Below are 19815 nucleotides of genomic sequence, written 5' to 3' on the forward strand. Positions count from 1 at the left end.
AAATTATAGGCCAATTAACCTAACTTCGGTTGCTGGTAAAATTCTAGAATCCATCATTAAGGATGAGGTTTCTAAATTCTTGGAAGAGCAGGGTCGGATTAGAACAAGTCAACATGGATTTAGTAAGGGGAGGTCATGCCTGACAAACCTGTTGGAGTTCTTTGAAGAGGTGACAAATAAACCAGGGAAACCCAGTGGATGTTATCTACCTAGACTTCCAAAAGGCCTTTGATAAGGTGCCACAAGGGAGGCTGCTGAGCAAGGTGAGGGCCCATGGTGTTCCAGGTGAGCTACTGGTATGGATTGAGGATTGGCTGTCTGACAGAAGGCAGAGAGTTGGGATAAAAGGTTCTTTTTCGGAATGGCAGCCGGTGACAAGCGGTGTCCCGCAGGGTTCAGTGTTGGGCCGCAGCTGTTCACATTATATATTAATGATCTGGATAAAGGGACTGGGGGCATTGTAGCAAAGTTTGCCGATGATACAAAGTTAGGTGGCTAGGCAGGTAGTACTGAGGAAGTGGGGAGGCTGCAGAAGGATCTAGACAGTTTGGAAGAGTGGTCCAGGAAATGGCTGATGGAATTCAATGTGAGCAAATGCGAGGTCTTGCACTTTGGAAAAAAGAATACAAGCATGGACTACTTTCTAAATGGTGAGAAAATTCGTAAAGCCAAAGTACAGAGGAATCTGGGAGTGCTAACTGAGGATTCTCTAAAGGTAAACATGCAGGTTGAGTCCGTGATTAAGAAAGCGAATGCAATGTTGTCAATTATCTCAAGAGGGTTGGAATATAAAAGCACTGTTGTGCTACTGAGACTTTATAAAGCTCTGGTTAGGCCCCATTTGGAGTACTGTTTCCAGTATTGGTCCCCACACCTCAGGAAGGACATACTGGCACTGGAGCGTGTCCAGCGGAGATTCACACGGATGATCCCTGGAATGGTAGGTCTAACATATGAGGAACGGCTGAGGATCCTGGGATTGTATTCATTGGAGTTTAGAAGATTAAGGGGAGATCTAACAGAAACTTACAAGATAATACATGGCTTGGAGAGGGTGGACGCTAGGAAATTGTTTCCGTTAGGCGAGGAGACTAGGACCCGTGGACACCGCCTTAGAATAAGAGGGGGTAAATTCAGAACAGAAATGCGGAGACATTTCTTCAGCCAGAGAGTGGTGGGCCTGTGGAATTCATTGCCACAGAGTGCAGTGGAGGCTGGGACTCTAAATGTCTTCAAGGCAGAAATTGAAAATTCTTGATGTCACAAGGAATTAAGGGCTACGGGGAGAATGCGAGTAAGTGGAGTTGAAATGCCCATCAGCCATGATTGAATGGCGGAGTGGACTCGATGGGCCGAATGGCCTTACTTCCGCTCCTATGTCTTATGGTCTTATGGTCTTATGGCCACTGTTGGAATACTGCATGCAATTCTGTTCTCCTTCCTAGCAGAAAGATGTTGTGAAACTTGAAAGGGTACAGAAAAGATTTACAAGGATGTTGCCAGGGTAGGAGGATTTGAGCTATAGGGAGAGGCTGAACAGGCTGGGGCTGTTTTCCCTGGAGCGTTGGAGGCTGAGGGGTGACCTTATAGAGGTTTATAAAATCATGAGGGGCAGCATGCATAGGATAAATAGACAAAATCTTTTCCCTGGGGTGGGTGAGTCCAGAACTAGAGGGCAAAGGTTTAGGGTGAGAGTGGGAAGATTTAAAAGTGACCTAAGGGGGAACTTTTTCATGCAGAGGATCGTGCATGTATGGAGTGAACTGTCAGATGAAATGATGGAGGCTGGTACAATTGCAACATTTTAAAGGCATCTGGATGGATATATGAATATGAAGGATTGGGAGGGATATGGGCCAAGTGCTGGGAAATGGGACTAGATTAGTTAGAATATCTGGTCAGCATGGATAAGGGTCTGTTTCTATGCTGTACACCTCTATGACTCTAACAAATGCCTTTACTTCACCATTGAGTGTTAAATTCAAGTCATAATATCGTTATTGCCAAAAGTTACAATGAAATGTTTATTCCACACTGAACTGAAACCTAAATCTCAAAAGTAAAAGTGAACTAATCAATTGTAAATCTTTAGACTTCAGTTCCATTTGTATAGTTATTGAGAAGTACTGATTAGACCATGTGTGAAATTGCAAAGTGCCAGAGAGTTAATTTCTTAATGTAAGTGATTCCACTAAATACCTGAACAACTTATCCCTAATTATTGAACTGAACAGTGCAGAGATTTAATCCAAAATCAATTAATCTCCGTGCTAAAAGAATGACCACTGTCACCCAAAGATGTGAGTCTTTATTTTTAAGTAGATCAATTCTCTCCTAAGAGACTCCACATACTTGATTATTCTGCATAAGTCTTATCTAATCATTTATTAAAGTGGAAAGAAAGGTAATGCTTAAACTGTGACATATTTACTTGTTCTTGATTGATGGTATGACTTTTCAAGCATTGATTATGAAATATTGGCTATCTGCAGCATCAATTATGTTTAGTGGAAGAAATGGCAATTGTGAAATGCCATGGCATATCCATCATATAATAGTTTCAGTGTTTGATCCTTCTTATACTTCCAGAATAACTTTAATAAAATTCAAAAGAGTCTTTGAAATAGGAACAAAACAAATTTCTTACTAAAGAGTATCTTGCAATGAAATATGTTTGTATAATGAAATATGTGGTAATGTATAATAATGTTTTTTCAAATAGCTGTCAAAGTTTTGCTCTTATAAAAACACTTTTAGTCAAATATCAATGGCAAGTTTGAATTTTTTCATCAGTTCTGTTTTGTACGTTCTGAGATTCAAAGCTTTCCATTCTTGCTATGTTTTGGGTACTTAATAGGAAGGAAAGTCTTATGAGAATATCATTTTCATGATCTCAACTAATTCCGAAGAAAACAAACAATCGAATTGGACCAAAAAAGTTCTCTGAGTAACTCCTGTATAATTGGCAATCTACAAATCTGAACCTGCTGAACCTGGGACAGAGTAAACGTAAAGGACAAGGGCAGGTGATTCAGAGACCTCTCACAGCTTTAAAAATATGCCAATGGCCCTGAAACAGCAACTGATGGCTTACTCTGAACGTGAAGTTCTGCTTAATTGAGGTCTAACAGAGACATGAAAATAACTGAGTAAATGTCATAATTATTACAGATTTTAAAATGTATGTCCAATCCATCACCAAGACTATGCATTTCCAGCTCTCTAATGCCACCCATCTACAGTCCATCTCGACCCTGTCCCCAGTGAATTCCCATCTGCTCCTTCACCATCTCCAAGGTCGACTCCTTCGACTGGTCTGATTAAAGAACATTGCATAGCCCAAGTTGGCAGCAGTTGTGATGCTCTCTGTCCTAGTGAACCTAAAAGTAGTGTTACATCATCTAATCGCCCTCCATAAGAAGCTGGTAGTATCAAAGAAATTCCAAGCTTTTTAAGGAGATCCATTCTTTTGTCAAAAATTTCTGCCAATTCTGTTACTTATTTCCATAGTACGGCTCTGCATACATAGAACATTCATCAGTCATTTGGGCCGACGTTGATACTCGATTCAATCTCCCCTTCAGTCCTTGCTCACCAAACTCCATCAGAATGCATTGCTATTTCCTTCATTCGCATATGCCTAAGTTCCTCTTAATGCATCTGATCAATTCATTCAAATACACTCTGTGGCAGCAATTCTACGTTTTCACCACACTTATTTTTGAATTCTTTATTTGATTTCTTACTGAATTTCTTGCATTATTGATTACGTGTTTTCCTCTCTCTCAAGTGGAAATGCTGCCTCTATTCGATCAAACTCCATTGTAAATTTAAAGATTTCTCTGTTCAAGAGTTGGTGCTTTCCTGATAATCTAATATTTCTTGTATAATTTTTCTGAATCATTTTCTTGCACACTCCACAGTGCCTCTACACCTTCTGCATGATTTTGGGACCAGAAATGTACACAGTATTCTCAGCATCATCTAACAAAGTCGAGAGTGCAGGGCTGGAAAAGCGCAGCAGGTCAGGCATCATTCAAGGAACAGGAGAATCAAAGTTTCATGGAAGAGCCAGTCATCATTTTTGATGAAGGTCTCTTGCCCGAAACGTCGATTCTCCTGCTCCTCAGGTGCTGCCTGGCCTGCTGTGCTTTTCCAGCACCATACTTTCTCCTATCATCCAACAAAGATTTTACTCAAATTTAGCAATCAACTTTTTACCTTTCAATTCTATTCCTCTTGAAATTAACTGGAATGTTTTGTGTTTTTGTGTATGGTCTGATTAATTTTCATTTGGCTTTACAGATCTCTCTATATGTGTCTTTGCGTGACTTGCATTTCCCTCTGTAGATTAATATCATCATAATATAGACTGCTGTCTTCCTTTCAGTGTCAATATCCAATAGTAGACACTCGACCCCCACTTTTACAAACCTGCTCCCCAATTATTTGCAGGCATTTCACCACCAGCCTTATTTCCAGTTCCAACTGGACATTCCTCACTCTGCAAAGGGACTCCTGATTATCCAACAGGGTATTCCTGATCTGTCAGGAACAATGGCAAAATCAAGAATTTCTACCACAAAGGATAGCACGTGATGATGCGACAGCTTGAAGAACAGCAAGAAGGCAAAGCATCAGCTTTTGTACTTTGATAGCAAGTTTGTCACCCCACAGCAGAAACGATAGACCCATTTGTGTCCATTGCATAATTCCTCCTAACCACAGCATCTATCATGCTTATTGTAATTTACTTTATTTACATTTATTTATCTAACTTTATCACAGGCAGTCACTAAATCAGATGACTTAGTCCACTGATTAAGTACACAGTAGAACAGAGGAGGTATAATTATTAAGTTTGCAGATGACACCAAGATTGGAGATGTAGTGGACAGCGATGAAGGTTACCTCAGATTACAATGGGATCTTGGTCAGATGGGCCAATGGGCTGAGAAGTGGCAGATGGAGTTTAATTCAGATAAATGCGAGGTGCTGCATTTTGGAAAAGCAAATCTTAGCAGGACTTATACAATTAATGGTAAGGTCCTTGAGAGTGTTGCTGAACAAAGAGACCTTGGAGTGCAGGTTCATAGCTCTTTGAAAGTAGAGTTGCAGATAGATAGGATAGTGAAGAAAGCGTTTGGTATGCTTCCCTGTATTGTTTAAAGCATTGAGTATAGGAGTTGCGATGTCATGTTGCAGCTGTACTGGACATTGGTTAGGCCACTTTTGGAATATTGCATGCAACTCTGGTTTCCTTCCTATCAGAAGGATGTTTTGAAACTTGAAAGGGTTCAGAAAAGATTTACAAGAATGTTGCCAGGGTTGGAGGGTTTGAGCTATAGGGAGATGCTGAATAGGTTGGGACTATTTTCCCTGGAGTGTCGAAGGCTGAGGGGTGACCTTATAGAGGTTTATAAAATCATGAGACGCATGGACAGGATAAATAGAAGAAGTCTTTTCCCTGGGATGGGGAAGTTGAGAACTGGAGGGCATAAGTTTAGGGTGAGAGGGGAAAGATATAAAAGGGACCTAAGGGGAAACTTTTTCACGCAGAGGGTGGTGCATGTGTGGACTGAGCTGCCAGAGGAAGTGGTAGAGGCTGGTACAATTACAACATTTGAAAGGCATCTGAATGGGTCTATGAGTAGAAAGGATTTAGAGGGATATGGGCCAAGTGCTGGCAAATGGGACTAGATTGGATTGGGATATCTGGTCGGCATGGACAAGTTGGATGAAGGGTCTATTTCTGTGCTGCACATGTCTAGGACTCTATGACTCTAAGTACACAGAGTACCTGTGATTGTAGTCAAACCCAAACAGTTTCAGGCACCTGACTGAATAGTAAATCTTACATTTGAAAGGGACCTTAATGCAATCAGACAGTTTTTTTTTCAGACATATGTCAGCAGTTTAACAGCATTCGAAAGCACTGCTTCATGTCTAGCTCAGCCATGACTTAAGGGCGTGTGACATGTTAAATCCCTGGCAGGCTCCCATCACCTGGAAGCAGTAATGATAGGTGTCGCACTGGAAGGTGATCAATGATCCCGTATTATAGCTGAGGACCTGCTAGTTTAAATAAAGCATTCAGAGCTGCATTTAAAATAATAATGTTAAGCAGGGAAAAAACAAATACTTTGAGTCTCATTCACTTTAAATTTGTTCAATGTATTGTATCAGTTGCATGCATGATACTGTGATCTTTTGCTATAAGTTCTGTGTCTTATGATCCTGCTCCACAGCAACCTGATAAAGGAGCAGCATTCTGAAAGCTAGTACTTCCAATTAAACCTGTTGGACTATAATCTGGTGTTGTGTGATCTTTAACTTTGTACACCCCAGCCCAACACCAGCACCTCCACATGATCAAATTTGTGTGGAATCCATCACCAGTTTGGCAGAAGACCTGTGAAACCTCACAAAAAGTACATTGAATATGACTTATACCAGTGTTCCACAATTTTTGTTGCTCTTTCTCTCAAGTTAGAATGAGGGGCACACTGTGGATATCAACCCTCATTACCATTATAGTAGTATAGACATGACAGCCTTCTGGTGTGCTAGTTAATTTAGACTTATAAATATGTAGAGGTCTACATCAGAGAAATGACCTTCAGCCATCAAGTCCAAAAATAAGTGCCTAACTTTTCTAATCCAAGGAGCAGCATCAGGCATGTGTAAAAATGAGGTGTCAACCTGGTGAAGCTACCAAACAGGACTATGTGCATGCCAAATAGCATAAGCAGCATGTGATAGACAGAGCTAAGTAATCCCACAACCAACAGATCAGATCTTTGCTCTGCAGTCCTGCTACAAGCAGTCATGAATGGTGGTGGATAATTGAACAACTCATCCGAGGAGAAGCAGGAAGCTCAACAAATACCCTCATTTTCAAAGTTTGTGTGAAGATTTGATAAGAAACGATAAGAACATAATCATACTACCAGCAGATAAAGGCAGAATGACGGTCATCCTAGATAAATCTGATTACATCCAAAAAGCACAACAACTACTTGAAGATACCAACACCTACCAAAAGAGGGAGTTTGACCCCACCCACAGCTCACCAATTGGATAAACAACACACTAAGGAATCTACAAAAAAACGGACAGATAACCAGAGCTGACCTACAAAGAATGAAACCGGAAAGCAACAACACCCCCAGATTCTATGGATTACCTGAAGTACACAAACCAGACATCCCACTCAGATCCATAGTATCACTACCAGGGACACCTGCTACCAGAAACTGAAACACCTGGTCAGCGGATCCAAACACTCTATACAATCAACACAGGAATTCTTGGACATCATCAGAAATATACACATAGACAAAGAAGAAACCATGATATCATTCGACGTGATGGCGCTGTTCACTTCGATTGACAAAACCCTAGCCAGAGAAACAATAGCCAACCTACTACACATACAGAACAGAAAACAGGACGCTGAACCTATCAACAAAGACGGCATACTTAAACTACTGGACTTGTGCCTCACAACACACTTCACATTCAACAACCAGATATACGAACAAATCAACGGAACACCCATGGGATCACCAATCTCGGGACTCATAGCAGAGGCAGTTATGCAAAGGTCCACCTATCCACAAAGTTTAAGATGGTGACGATCTCCTTCACACTTTGTGACACTTTTGATATGCATTCTGCCAAGTACTGCAAGCTCAGGACCAGGGGCGCCCCAATAGGAATCTCGATTATCTGAACAGGATGGGCGGGCACCATTTTGTTCGGATAATTGATTATTCGGTTAATTGATTAAATGACTTTCCTCTGGGGCTTGGAGTTTTCTGTTGTGGTTCTGTTCGCCGAGCTTGAAGTTTTTGTTGCAAACGTTTCGTCCCCTGACTAGGCGACATATCAGTGCTTGGGAGCCTCCTTCGAAGCGCTTCTTTGGTGTTTCCTCCGGTGTTTATAGTGGTCTGTCCCTGCCGCTTCCGGTTGTCAGTTTCAGCTGTCCTCTTTAGTGGTTGGTATATTGGGTCCAGGTCGATGTGTTTGTTGATGGAGTTTGTGGATGAATGCCATGCCTCTAGGAATTCCCTGGCTGTTCTCTGTCTGGCTTGCCCTATGATAGTAGTGTTGTCCCAGTCGTATTCATGTTGCTTGTTGTCTGCGTGTGTGTGAATTTGACTGGGACAACACTACTATCATAGGGCAAGCCAGACAGAGAACAGCCAGGGAATTCCTAGAGGCATGGCATTCATCCACAAACTCCATCAACAAACACATCGACCTGGACCCAATATACCAACCACTACAGCGGACAGCTGAAACTGACAACCGGAAGCGGCAGGGACAGACCACTATAAACACCGGAGGAAACATCAAAGAAGCGCTTCGCAGGAGGCTCCCAAGCACTGATGATGTCGCCTAGCCAGGGGACGAAACGTTTGCAACAAAAACTTCCAGCTCGGCGAACAGAACCACAACAACCCTCATTTTCAATGAGGGAAGAACCCAACACATCAGTGCCAAACATAAAGTTTAAGCCAGAAATGCCAAGTGGATGGCCTCCTCTAGTAGTTCCCCAGCATGACAGATACCACTCTTAAGCCAGTTCAATTCATTCCATGTGATATCAAGAAATGGTTGGAAGCACCGGTCCAGATTTCTGGCAATAGTACTGAAGACTTGTGCTCCAGAATTTGCTGCTCCCCTAGCCAAGCTGTTCCAGTGCATTTACTACACTGACATTGACTTGACAATAAGGAAGATTGCCCAAGTATGTCCTGTCCACAAAAATCAGGACAAACTCAACCCAGTCAATTATTGCCCCATGAATCGACTTTTGATCATCAGTAAAATGATGGAAGGTGTCATCAACAGTGATATCAAGCAGCATCAGCTCAGCAATAACCTGCTCAGTGATGACCAGTTTGGGTTCCAACAGGGCCATTCAGCTCATGACCTCATTACAAACATGAACAAAAGAGCTGAATTCCAGAGGTGAGGTGAGGGTGACAGCCCTTCACACCAAGGCTGCATTCAACTGAGTGTGGTATCCAAGTACCCTAGCAAAGCTGGAATCAATGGGTGTCAGGAGGCAAACCTTCTGCTGGCTGAAGTCATATTGGGCAGCCAGGAAGATGGTTGTAATTGTTGGAGGTCAGTCATCTCAGCTCTAGGACACCTCCATGGGAATTCCTTAGGATAGGTCCTAGCCCCAACTACCTTTAGCTGCTTCATCATTGACCTTCCTTCATATATTCGCTGATGATTGCACAATGTTTAGCGCCAAGTGTATATATTCAGATACTGAAGGCGTCATGTTCAAATACAACATGGAAAATGTCCAGATTTGAGCTGACAAGTAGCAAGTAACTTCCTCACCACGCAAATGCGAGGCAGTGGCCATTTCCAATAAGAGACAATCGAAACATTGTCTCTTGACATTCAATGCATTACCATCATGGAATCTTCCACTATCAATATCCTATGGGTTATCGTTGACCAGAAACTTAACTGGATTCGCTACATAAACACAGCAATTACAAGAGCGGGTCAGAGGCTACTGAGGTGAATTACACACCTCCTGATTCCCAAAGCCTGTTCATCATTGACAAAGCACAAGTTGAGAGTGTGATAGAATATTCCCCACTTACTTGCATTGGCAACAACATTCAAGAAGCTTGGAACCATCCAGCCCATTTGGTTGGCACCATACCTACAAGCACCCACTCTGTCTACCACTGACACTCAGTGGCAGCAGTGTGTACAATCTACAAGATGCACTGCAGAAGTTCATGAAAGATCCTTAGATAGCAACTTCTAAACCAATGGCCACTTCCATCACAAAGGATAAGGGCAGCAAATACATGGGAACATCACCATCTGCACGTTCCTCTCCAAGCCACTCAGCATCTTGACTTGAAAATATATTGCTGTTTCTTCACCATCGCTTGTCACAATCTTGGAATTCCCTTCCCAAGGGCATTGTTGGTCAACCCACAGCATGGCAACTGCAGCAGTTCAAGGAGGAAGGACCTTCCCAAGGACAACCTAGCTTCAGGCACCACAAGTGAATGAAGAATATATCTGCTTATTGAGATAATAGCCTTTTTGTGTTTCATTACAGAACAGCTTTCTGTATAACAACTTATTTTCTATTCATTGCTGATGTACATGATGTTGGGAAGAAAGCATGGTTTACCAATGATTCTATTAACCTGTCAAGTTTCTGATCTCCATATAACAAAAAAGCAATAGAGGCCCAGGAGAAAGTGCAAAGAACATATACAAAGTTGTTGCCAGAACTAAAAGCACACAGTTTCAGCAAAGGCTGAAGAGACCATGACTTATTCTTCAGAAAATTGAACTCCAAGAGTTAACCTGATAGAGGTCTTCAAAGTTGATTGTGAGTTTGAAAGAGTAGTCATTAGAAAAGATTTTTTTTTCACTTGTGAGGAAATTCAAATAAAGAGCCAAATTAGTAATTGATTTATCTATCACCTACGCAGGTGAAATTTCTTTGTTTGGAAAGACCATGAAACTTGTTTCCACAAGGAGTGGTTGAGACAAATAGCATTGATATGTTTAAGGCAAGTTTAGATACGTGCATGAGACATAAAGAAATAGATTAGAGTGTTGCGAGAGTGGGAGTAAATTGGGAGGAGGTTTATCTGGAGCAAAATCACTAGCACAAACCCCTTGGGTAGAGTGACCTTTATCTGTGCAGGAAAGGTTATAGGCAGAATTTGATCAGGTCAACAGCACGTTGCCCACTTATCAGAAACCAGCAGGTAGCCCCTGGGTGAAGACCATTGGAATCTATTCATTATTGGTTCTTCCCACTGTTGAGATCTGTGGTGGCAGAAGATTGGCCCAACAAGAGCTGCCGGCCAATTAGAGGCCAGCATGTTGCCAGACCGTCAGTGGCAGAGGGAGCACTGACTGTTGGCATCACTGTACCAATAAGAGAACCAGGATCATCAGAGGACACCAGGCTGAAGGTGAGCAAGGTCAAGATGGGCATCACTGCCCAGAGCAACCAGGGCAGGTCAGAGGCAAAGATGCAGGAGTGAGGGTCACTTTCAGCAGTCACATCTCTGCCTGTTAGACAGGGACCTCATTCCTGCAGCCCACCAAGGACGCAGTCTCAAACCCGACAGCAGCCTTCCAAGGACATATGTACACTTGCAGCCTCCTTTTATTCCCAGTGACCTCATTTAATTGTGGAGGAAAAGGAAGCCAACTGGACCTTTGTTAAACCTCAATGATATCCTGCTATCACGGGCCAGGAATCCCACATCAGCCTCTTCTGCCCTCCACCTCAATCAGGAAAAGGTTTGCAACCAGTGGGAGAATGACATGGCCTCTACTAAGATGGAATGGGCCCAGACACTATGCTTCCGATTGTGATTGGTTAGATTAAGTCCAGCTCTATGTTTCTCTGTATAATTTAAATATTCAACAGTGGGAGCAAAATGTAGGCAGAACTTTACATTCCCCATCTGATGGGCTTGCACTTAGGCAGGGTGTCCATGAAATTCCTCAATTAGCCTTGTCACTGGACTTTTGCCCACCCCAGACTCTTGGCAATGAAGCCTAGGCCAACCTGCCCACTCTTGCCATCATTAACTTCTTAAGTGACCCATCCAACGCCATGTCTAGTGGTTGCTTCCAACTTAGTCTCAATTTTCAATCCAGTGGGAGGAATTCAGAGGCAAGGTAGGAGGCTTGGAAAGTGATCCTGCTCAGGCCTTGCATGGGAGGGAGGACTGGGCCATGTGGAACAACAGCTTCTTTCAAGATCAGCCCCTCGTTCTCCACCGTCCAGTCTCATCCACTACACTTTCTGATGCTGCTGGGACTGGAAAGCTGCCAACCAATCTGATTGGCTGGCAGCTCTCTGAGGTGAGATTTCTCTTTCACCCGCTCTGAGTGAGAGGCAAAAGTTTAATTTCTGGTCAATTGGATCATTAAAGAAGCAAGGCAGCTACCGTCAACTCTTCAGATGGCAGGAAGATAAAGACAAAAGCCTAAATTTCCCTGGCCTTTTGACCTTGTGCAATAAAGTGAACAATATCAGGTCAGCCATTCATTGTACACTGCCTTACTTTGATTTCTATAAAAGTCAATACAATAGACATTGGGAGTGATGTATTTGACATTGCTCATTTTACACTGTCACCCAAACAGAAAATTGCTACCAGTATTCTTTCATCTAGGGTTCCCAGAATCTAGAAATAGTTTTTATACACAAATTGGCATTGATTCTGTCCAATATGCTATCAGGAAGTTGACTTCTGGCAGGAATAGGCTAGCCCAGATGATTTGGGAAGCTGAGACTTCCAAAGACCATGCAGATGGCTCTGAAGGTATACTACCAAGAATGCATACAAATACTGAACATAAAATGTGATGACAGGTATTTGATTGTTTTATGAGTGAATTGGACAACTACTCCCTGTCAGGTGCCGTGCAAGATCGGCATTCAAAAAAATAGCAAAATAAAGGCAGTCAGTACTGTACATTTTTCATGCTTCCCATTCAGACTGATTAACATCTTTTCACATTTTATTAAGAACTAGCTTAAGGAAGCTTCAGATTAAAGCATATTTCATCTATTTATCACACTCTTCAGCTAGACTACTTTGATAATACATAATTAGAGAGGTCAATTCAGAACACACTAATTTATTTTACTTCCCCAACTTTAAACATCATTTTAAACATACGCAAACCAACCCAACTTCAATGCTCAAGTAGCAAAACATTAGTCAATTATACAATTTAAAATATCACATGAAATAATATTGTAGACTGCCTGTGTTAAAAATTTTGCGCTCTTTCAAAAACACTAGTTTTCCATTTTAGACATTACCAACATCTTGCTAATGTCTGATAGTGTTTTTTTTTAAATGGCAGAGAACCTGTTCTTCATAATAGTGACATATTTGAAGGATGTATGATTATGTTAACTCTTCTGACCTATCTCACTTTCAATCGCTATAGGGATGATAGAGATTGATGTGACTGAGTTATTGCAGCTGCTTCTAGCCTAACAGAATAATGAATTCAATCATAAAAGACCTCAGGAAATAAAAGTAAAACCATACCCTTCCTCTGACTTTTCGGCCTCTTCTGATTGGAGGAAGCAGATCGGAGTGTAATCTGTAACAAAATGTACACATGTCTACAATCAGCATCATAAACCTGAGGTTGGCTCAACACCTATTGTCTTGCCACTTATTTCATTCCCATGTTCTGCAAGCTAACTGATTTATTAATCTGCAAAGCATTTCAAGTTCTTCGCCTTTGCTCTATAACATTTTGAAAGTCATTAAATTTGATAAATATCAAACAAGCAACATATAAATGTCACAGTGGTCAAAATAAATGGAAGTACAAAATGATAGTTTTACGTAACTAGCAGTAAAATGCTTTTCAAGAACATATGACCCTTATCCAGTTGTAAAATTATAAAATAAATTAACAAGGTCTTGCCTGGGAGAGTGCTCAAATGAAAATTCCATTTAAACAAAACAAACAAAGAGAGGAGGAACGACAGTGAACTGGAATAAAGTTTTCTCATACATTGTGCAGTAGTTTGCAGAGTTTCTACAGGGAAATATTTCACTTCAATCGATCTCTCAATCACCTCTCCCACAAAGATTTTTGCTCTGTTTCTTTTTCTTCATTTGTGAAGCACATCATAAGCATTTTCTCAGTCAAAAATGCTACAACAAAAATGCTGTGTTGTGTTGTAAACTTGGCCTCTAACAGGATGATTGGCCTGATGTGGCAATGCTTATGTTATCCCCTGTTGCTGTGGAGATTGTACTATTGAAAAATCCAACAGAAAATTATTAGGATCATGTACAAACACCACATTCCTCAGGGACATAGGTTTCTGAACTAGGATTAAACTATTCATTTACAATGGAGGAATATGCTTCCAGTAGCATGTCATGCTCTAAGTGACCTTGGAATATGGAGATCTGAGATAAAGTATGAGACCTTTAAACCCTTCGCTCAAATGCTGTAATATAGTGATGATATCTCGAACATATCCTCATTGTATAATGACAAACAAACTGAGAGACAAAACACAACATCCCTCTTTTTCCAAAGAAACAAGATATCTCAAACTGTGATACAATTGCAAATAGGCACATGTGGTCAATTCAACAGTCCTGCAAGGCCAGCATTTCAAACTTCAATGGAACGCTTCGGAAGTTTGACAACTAGCCTGATCTGGTCTTTATGTACTTATCTGGGGCGATAGATATTGTAGTTGGCAATTTGATTGTCGTATTGCTGATTGTTGTCACTCAATGCAATCATCACACAATACCATACAATCATGCTCAGAGTGATCTTCTTCACTCTCTACACGATTAGTGTCCAATACATTGTTCAGGGCTGGATACTAGTCTTTCAAAATGTAGCACCATGATCAGTAATGACTTCATGTGATCAGGGCTAGTTGCACTCTTTGAAATATTTAGTTTATCCAAGCATTTGTCTTTGTACTTATCAATCTCACTCTCTGTGCAGTGCAAACTTTTATAGTTCTCTACTTGCTCCTTCGTCAGGTATCTCTTTCCTTCCCCTTTGTCTTTAAAGAAAAATATCCTGTGTCAGTGTTTTGATAATTAGTTGCTGGATAAGGTCATTCACATTTGCCTTCCAATTATAAGTTGTGCTGTGGATACTGATACATTCGTCAACAGTGGTGCATGAAAAGACTACAATTCAATATGAATATCTTGTTTTGCTGCTCGACATTTAAAGGTCATTAATTTGAGGGCACACACAATACATTCTGTTTGACTATTGGAGCATGGATATTGGGATGACAATGTAAAATGGGCAATTTCCCATTTCCCACATGTCTTGAAATGGTTTGTGAATGGCCTGAGGTTTGTTATCAAACACTAACTGTTCCAGGATACCAAATAAATTGAAAATAGCTCTCAGTGTCAAAGCCAGTTACACACGTACTTGTTGTGTTGTTAAGTCACTGAACATTGACAAAATGAGAAAAACAAACGATCTCAAGGACACAATCTTGCTTGTGCACTGTGAATAGGTATGTTGCTGCTTTCTTCCAGGGAGTGGATGGAACATCATGTAAAGGCAGAGGCTCCCTCCGCAGCTGGAACTAATATATTTGTCATGCTTTATATGCATTTGTGAATGATTTAATATCCTAATTCATCCCTGGATAGTACACAGATTCATATGCTAACTGCTTTGTTTGCTCAATATCCACCTAATGTAACATGGGCATGGTATCTTGGCATAATATTTTTAGTAGTAGGACTTGCTCTTGAGAACGGCTTGATCTGCTATTCCACATTCATCCTACTATGACCAAAATGAGTCATTATTGTCAGGTACCTCATTCATGCTTTCAAGCCTTCCCTGGATAATGACCTTTTGCAAAACTTCCGCATCTCTGACAAGTGCCAATTGAGACTGGCCAAAGTGTAACTGATCAACCTTGATAATACCTTCAATGCTGTGCCAGGAAAGAGGTTTGATTCCAGCCTTGGGTGACTGTCTCGAAGGAGTCTGCACATTCTCGCTTAGTCTGTATGGGTTTCTGAGGGGTGCTCCCATTTCCTCTCACAGTTGAAACGCATCCAGGTTAGGTGAATTGGCCATGTTAAACATTGTGCTGTAGTGTCCTGGATTGTGCAGGCTAGGTGAATTAGCCATGGTAAATGAAGGTCATGGGGATAGGTAGAGGATGCTCTCCAGAGGTTCGGTGCAGACTTGATGGGCAGAATGGCCACAATCTGCAATGTAGGAATTGGTCAGAGTATTGAGTACAGGAGTTGGGAGGTCATGTTGCGGCTGTACAGGACATTGGTTAGGCCATTGTTGGAATATTGCGTGCAATTCTGGTCTCCTTCCTATCGGAAAGATGTTGTGAAACTTGAAAGGGTTCAGAAAAGATTTACAAGGATGTTGCCAAGGTTAGAGGATCTGAGCTACAGGGAGAGGCTGAACAGTCTGGGGCTGTTTTCACTGGAGCGTGGGAGGCTATGGGGTGACCTTATAGAGGTTTACAAAATTATGAGGGGCATGGATAGGATAAATAGGCAAAGTCCTTTCCCTGGGGTTGGGGAGTCCAGAACTAGAGGGCATAGGTTTAGGGTGAGAAGGGAAAGATATAAAAGAGACCTAAGGGGCAACTTTTTCACACAAAGGGTAGCACGTGTATGGAATGAGCTGCCAGAGGATATGGTAGAGATTGGTACAATTGCAACACCTAAGAGGCATTTGGATAGGTATATGGTTAGGATGGGTTTGGAGGGATATGGGCCGGGTGCTGGCAGGTGGGACTAGATTGGGTTGGGATATCTGGTTGGCATGGATGGGTTGGACCGAAGGGTCTGTTTCCAGGCTGTACATCTCCATGACTCTATGATTCTAACTTCACAGTTAACAGCATCAGCGTGTATATCAAAAAGAACCTCCCTGTCCTTCTGATCATCAACTCGGTGTGTCAAACATAATTTCATAGTCATTTCTTTGGAAATGGTTGACGAATTTATTTCCACCTCAGTGAATGTGATTTGAATCTCATGAGTTATTGTTATCATACAGAGACCTGTGCATGTTGTTACTCCTGTCATTACTGGACCATTTGGTTTCTACCAGGCAAAGGATTTTGTGAAGGCAAAATGAGCTTGAGTATTGACACTGCAGGATTATTGATCTGTCATGTGCTATGAGATGGTGTCTCAGTCTGTACCCTGGAACATCACTTCCTGAGATATAAGTCTTTCAGGATGCATAGTGATAATCTAGTCACGCTAACCCACTTGCCAATTTTAGTTCCTACTGCATTTTATACAGTCATAGAATCATACGGCTCAGAAACAGACCCTCCAGTCCAACTCGCCCACGCCAATCAGACATCCCAATTTGACCTAGTTCCATTTGCCTGCATTTGGTCCTTATCCCTCTGAACCCTTCCTATTCATATACCCATCCAGGTGCCTTTTAAATGTTGCAATTGTACCCATCTCCACCATCTCCTCTGGCAGCTCATTCCATATACACACCACCATCTGCACGAAAAGGTTACCCCTCAGGTCCCTCCTCACCCTATGCCTATGCCCTCTAATTTTGGACTCCCCCATCCTAGGAAAAAGACATTGGCTATTTACCCTATGCCACTCATGATTTTATAAATCTCTATAAGGTCACCTCTCAGCCTCCAATGCTCCAGGGAGAAAAACCCCAGTCCATTCAGCCTCTCCCCATAACCCAAACCCTCAATAACTCAGTCCCAGCAACATTCTAGTAAATCTTTTCTGCATCCTCCTTGTGGCTTTCAGGCCAAATGATATTGACGCTTGCAAGTCTGTTTGACTTATACTATCAACAAGGTGTGTAAAATTAACAATGAGACAAGTTGGTTCATCTTTTGAAAGCTGATTTTAATTTGATTGCCTCAGAATCTCATTGAATTGTTTGTATTTATGCAATTTCCTAAGGATTTTGTGAAGGCAAAATGAGCTTGAGTATTGACACTGCAGGATTATTGATCTGTCATGTGCTATGAGATGGTCTCTCAGTCTGTACCTTGCTGCCAGTGTTGTAGCCCTATACTATATTGTTGGTGACCTGTACTTTGTTTTTGAGTCTGGCTTGGCTCTGGAACCAGATTTCCTACACTTGCATGCCTAAAGACCCTTAAGACTATAAGATATAGAAGCAAAATCAGGCCACTCAGCCGAATCAGTCTGCTCTACCATTCAACAAGATCATGGCTGATCTGGTCATCCTCAAATCTACTTTCCTGCCTTTTCCCTATTATCCTTTATTGCCCTACTGATTAAAAATATGCCACACATCCACATACTTCATCAAGTAAAGTGGGACAGGTTTTGGATTGGTCCAAAAAATCCACATTTATCACCAATATTTTAGGTGCACCTTTCTGACTGTTGTAAGAGTGTTGGCTGCACGCAAAGCATGCAACTGTTGTTGGCCTATTGCTCTGGCTTGCATCCATCCTCCAGTAATGTGTCAATAATATGGCTTTTTCACTTGCCGAAAAATCCTTCCTGAGGTATTTAAAGAGGTGATGACTAATTCAATAAACTTCTCTCAAATTCATGTCCTTTGCAGTGGCACCTTCTGACAAACTGTGAAACCTTGTGACTATATGACATCAATTGGAGACTGTTAACCCGCAAGGTAATTTTTGTTTTGGGCACGTCCTCCAGAACCTTCCAGATATTTACTGCATCTTTCTGATGGTCCATGATAAGTGAAATGTGTTAATTCCGTGAAACCCCTCTTTACCAATAGAAAGCAGGATTTTCAGAACTCTTTTCTTAGAATCATTTGTCTTTGGTCTGTAAAAGAGAATTCCATGCACTGTTGAACAGTTGCAATAAAGCATGTGAGTCAATGGGTGGCCAATTCATAACAAGAGTTCTATCAGCCATGATTCCACCAAATAACATTTGCACTGTTCCAAGTTAAGCTGTGTGCCGATGACTTTGTGTAATTGTAAATTAATCCTGTTCTTTCACTGCCCTTGGTCCCTTTAAAATTGCTGACTAGTTTTGGTCTCTTTAAAACTGCTGCTCCCTTGACTTTGGCCCTTTAAAGCTGTTTTTGGAACTGCAGTGTACAAATAGTAGTTTTCTGCCTGGAGGTAATAATTGCATTGAAAAAGGAGTGATGACAATTTTTTTTTAAATTGTACTTGGAGAAGTTGTAGAAGCAACCAACATCTAGGCACAGGTCAGCATTCTTACAGTAGAAAACCCACTTTCATGGGGTTTAAAACTACTTTTTTTCAGGAGTGCTTGGAGATGTGCTTTCAAGACATTTTTAAATAACAGATTCTTAAGGTTTTGTTTTAAAAGAGAGAGTGAAGGAGATTGAAAACCCACTCTTCAGCATATGCCGTTAGCTTCCAGTTTTGGCCATATTTGTAACTTAAGCTTTTTTTTTAAGTAAAGCATTTAAAGAAATTTCTTTCCTCTTAGAAAGATTTATATTCTAATTGAAAGGAAATAAGCTCGTTTATCTTGCTGTTCAATGCTTTACCAACAGGTCTAATACAGATATTTGGACTCAGAAACTGATGATGCTGAAGGATGAGAAACTGTCGCTGTCCTATTTCTCCCTTGTGCAAGTTTGTTATCCAGCTGATCTACAATTAGTTTTCCAAATATCTGCCAGCAAGCTCTGGGGTCTTTTTTTTATATGACTATCACTGCTAACTATTTGAGAGTTTTCCTGCAACAGGGTGTTTTACTTAATGTAGCATTGCTTATGTTATTCTCCATAATGTAAAAGATTAGGAGTGGATATTCTAATTTTCAAAAATTTAACAGGCATTTATTACAACTAATTACAAATTTTACATTCCTCAGACATATAAGTGTCTTGAGCTAGTTTTAAGCTATTAGTTTATATTAGAAGAGCATGCTTCCAGTCCAGTGTCAAACTGTGATAAGGTGGAATATGAAGCATGAATGCTCTCATATTACATGTAGCAATATAGCAATGATACCATTGGCATGCCACTTAAAGGTTTACTGACATAATGATTGTAAGGGAGAACACAACATGCAACTACCATAATAGCTGCAAATTTTCATTGATTTCCCAGAAGGACTGTTTAGCTGAAGAATAAGGTCCATCACCACATTTTTCACACAAGTAAACATGGGTAATAAACTCTTGCCTTGTCAGAAATCCCATACAATAAGTCCTAAACTGAAACCAACATGTTCATTCTGAAAGATGAGAGACTTAACAAACAATCCAGGTCTTTTTAATATATAATTTCAGTAACAT

At 41.1% G+C, this 19815-nt stretch overlaps 1 protein-coding gene across 9 annotated transcripts in view; it reads right to left on the minus strand.

Moving 5' to 3' along the window:
- Positions 1–19815, minus strand: part of LOC122541600 (doublecortin domain-containing protein 2) — a 128217-nt gene that overhangs the window by 34018 nt on the left and 74384 nt on the right. For all 9 annotated transcript variants that reach the window (XM_043678504.1, XM_043678520.1, XM_043678468.1 and 6 more), the window contains one exon: positions 13092–13146. In XM_043678504.1, the coding sequence (XP_043534439.1) occupies positions 13092–13146 (55 nt within the window). The remainder of the gene's footprint in view (positions 1–13091; positions 13147–19815) is intronic.

Source organism: Chiloscyllium plagiosum, chromosome 3 (genome assembly GCF_004010195.1).
Source record: "Chiloscyllium plagiosum isolate BGI_BamShark_2017 chromosome 3, ASM401019v2, whole genome shotgun sequence".
NCBI classification, from domain to species: Eukaryota; Metazoa; Chordata; class Chondrichthyes; order Orectolobiformes; family Hemiscylliidae; genus Chiloscyllium; species Chiloscyllium plagiosum.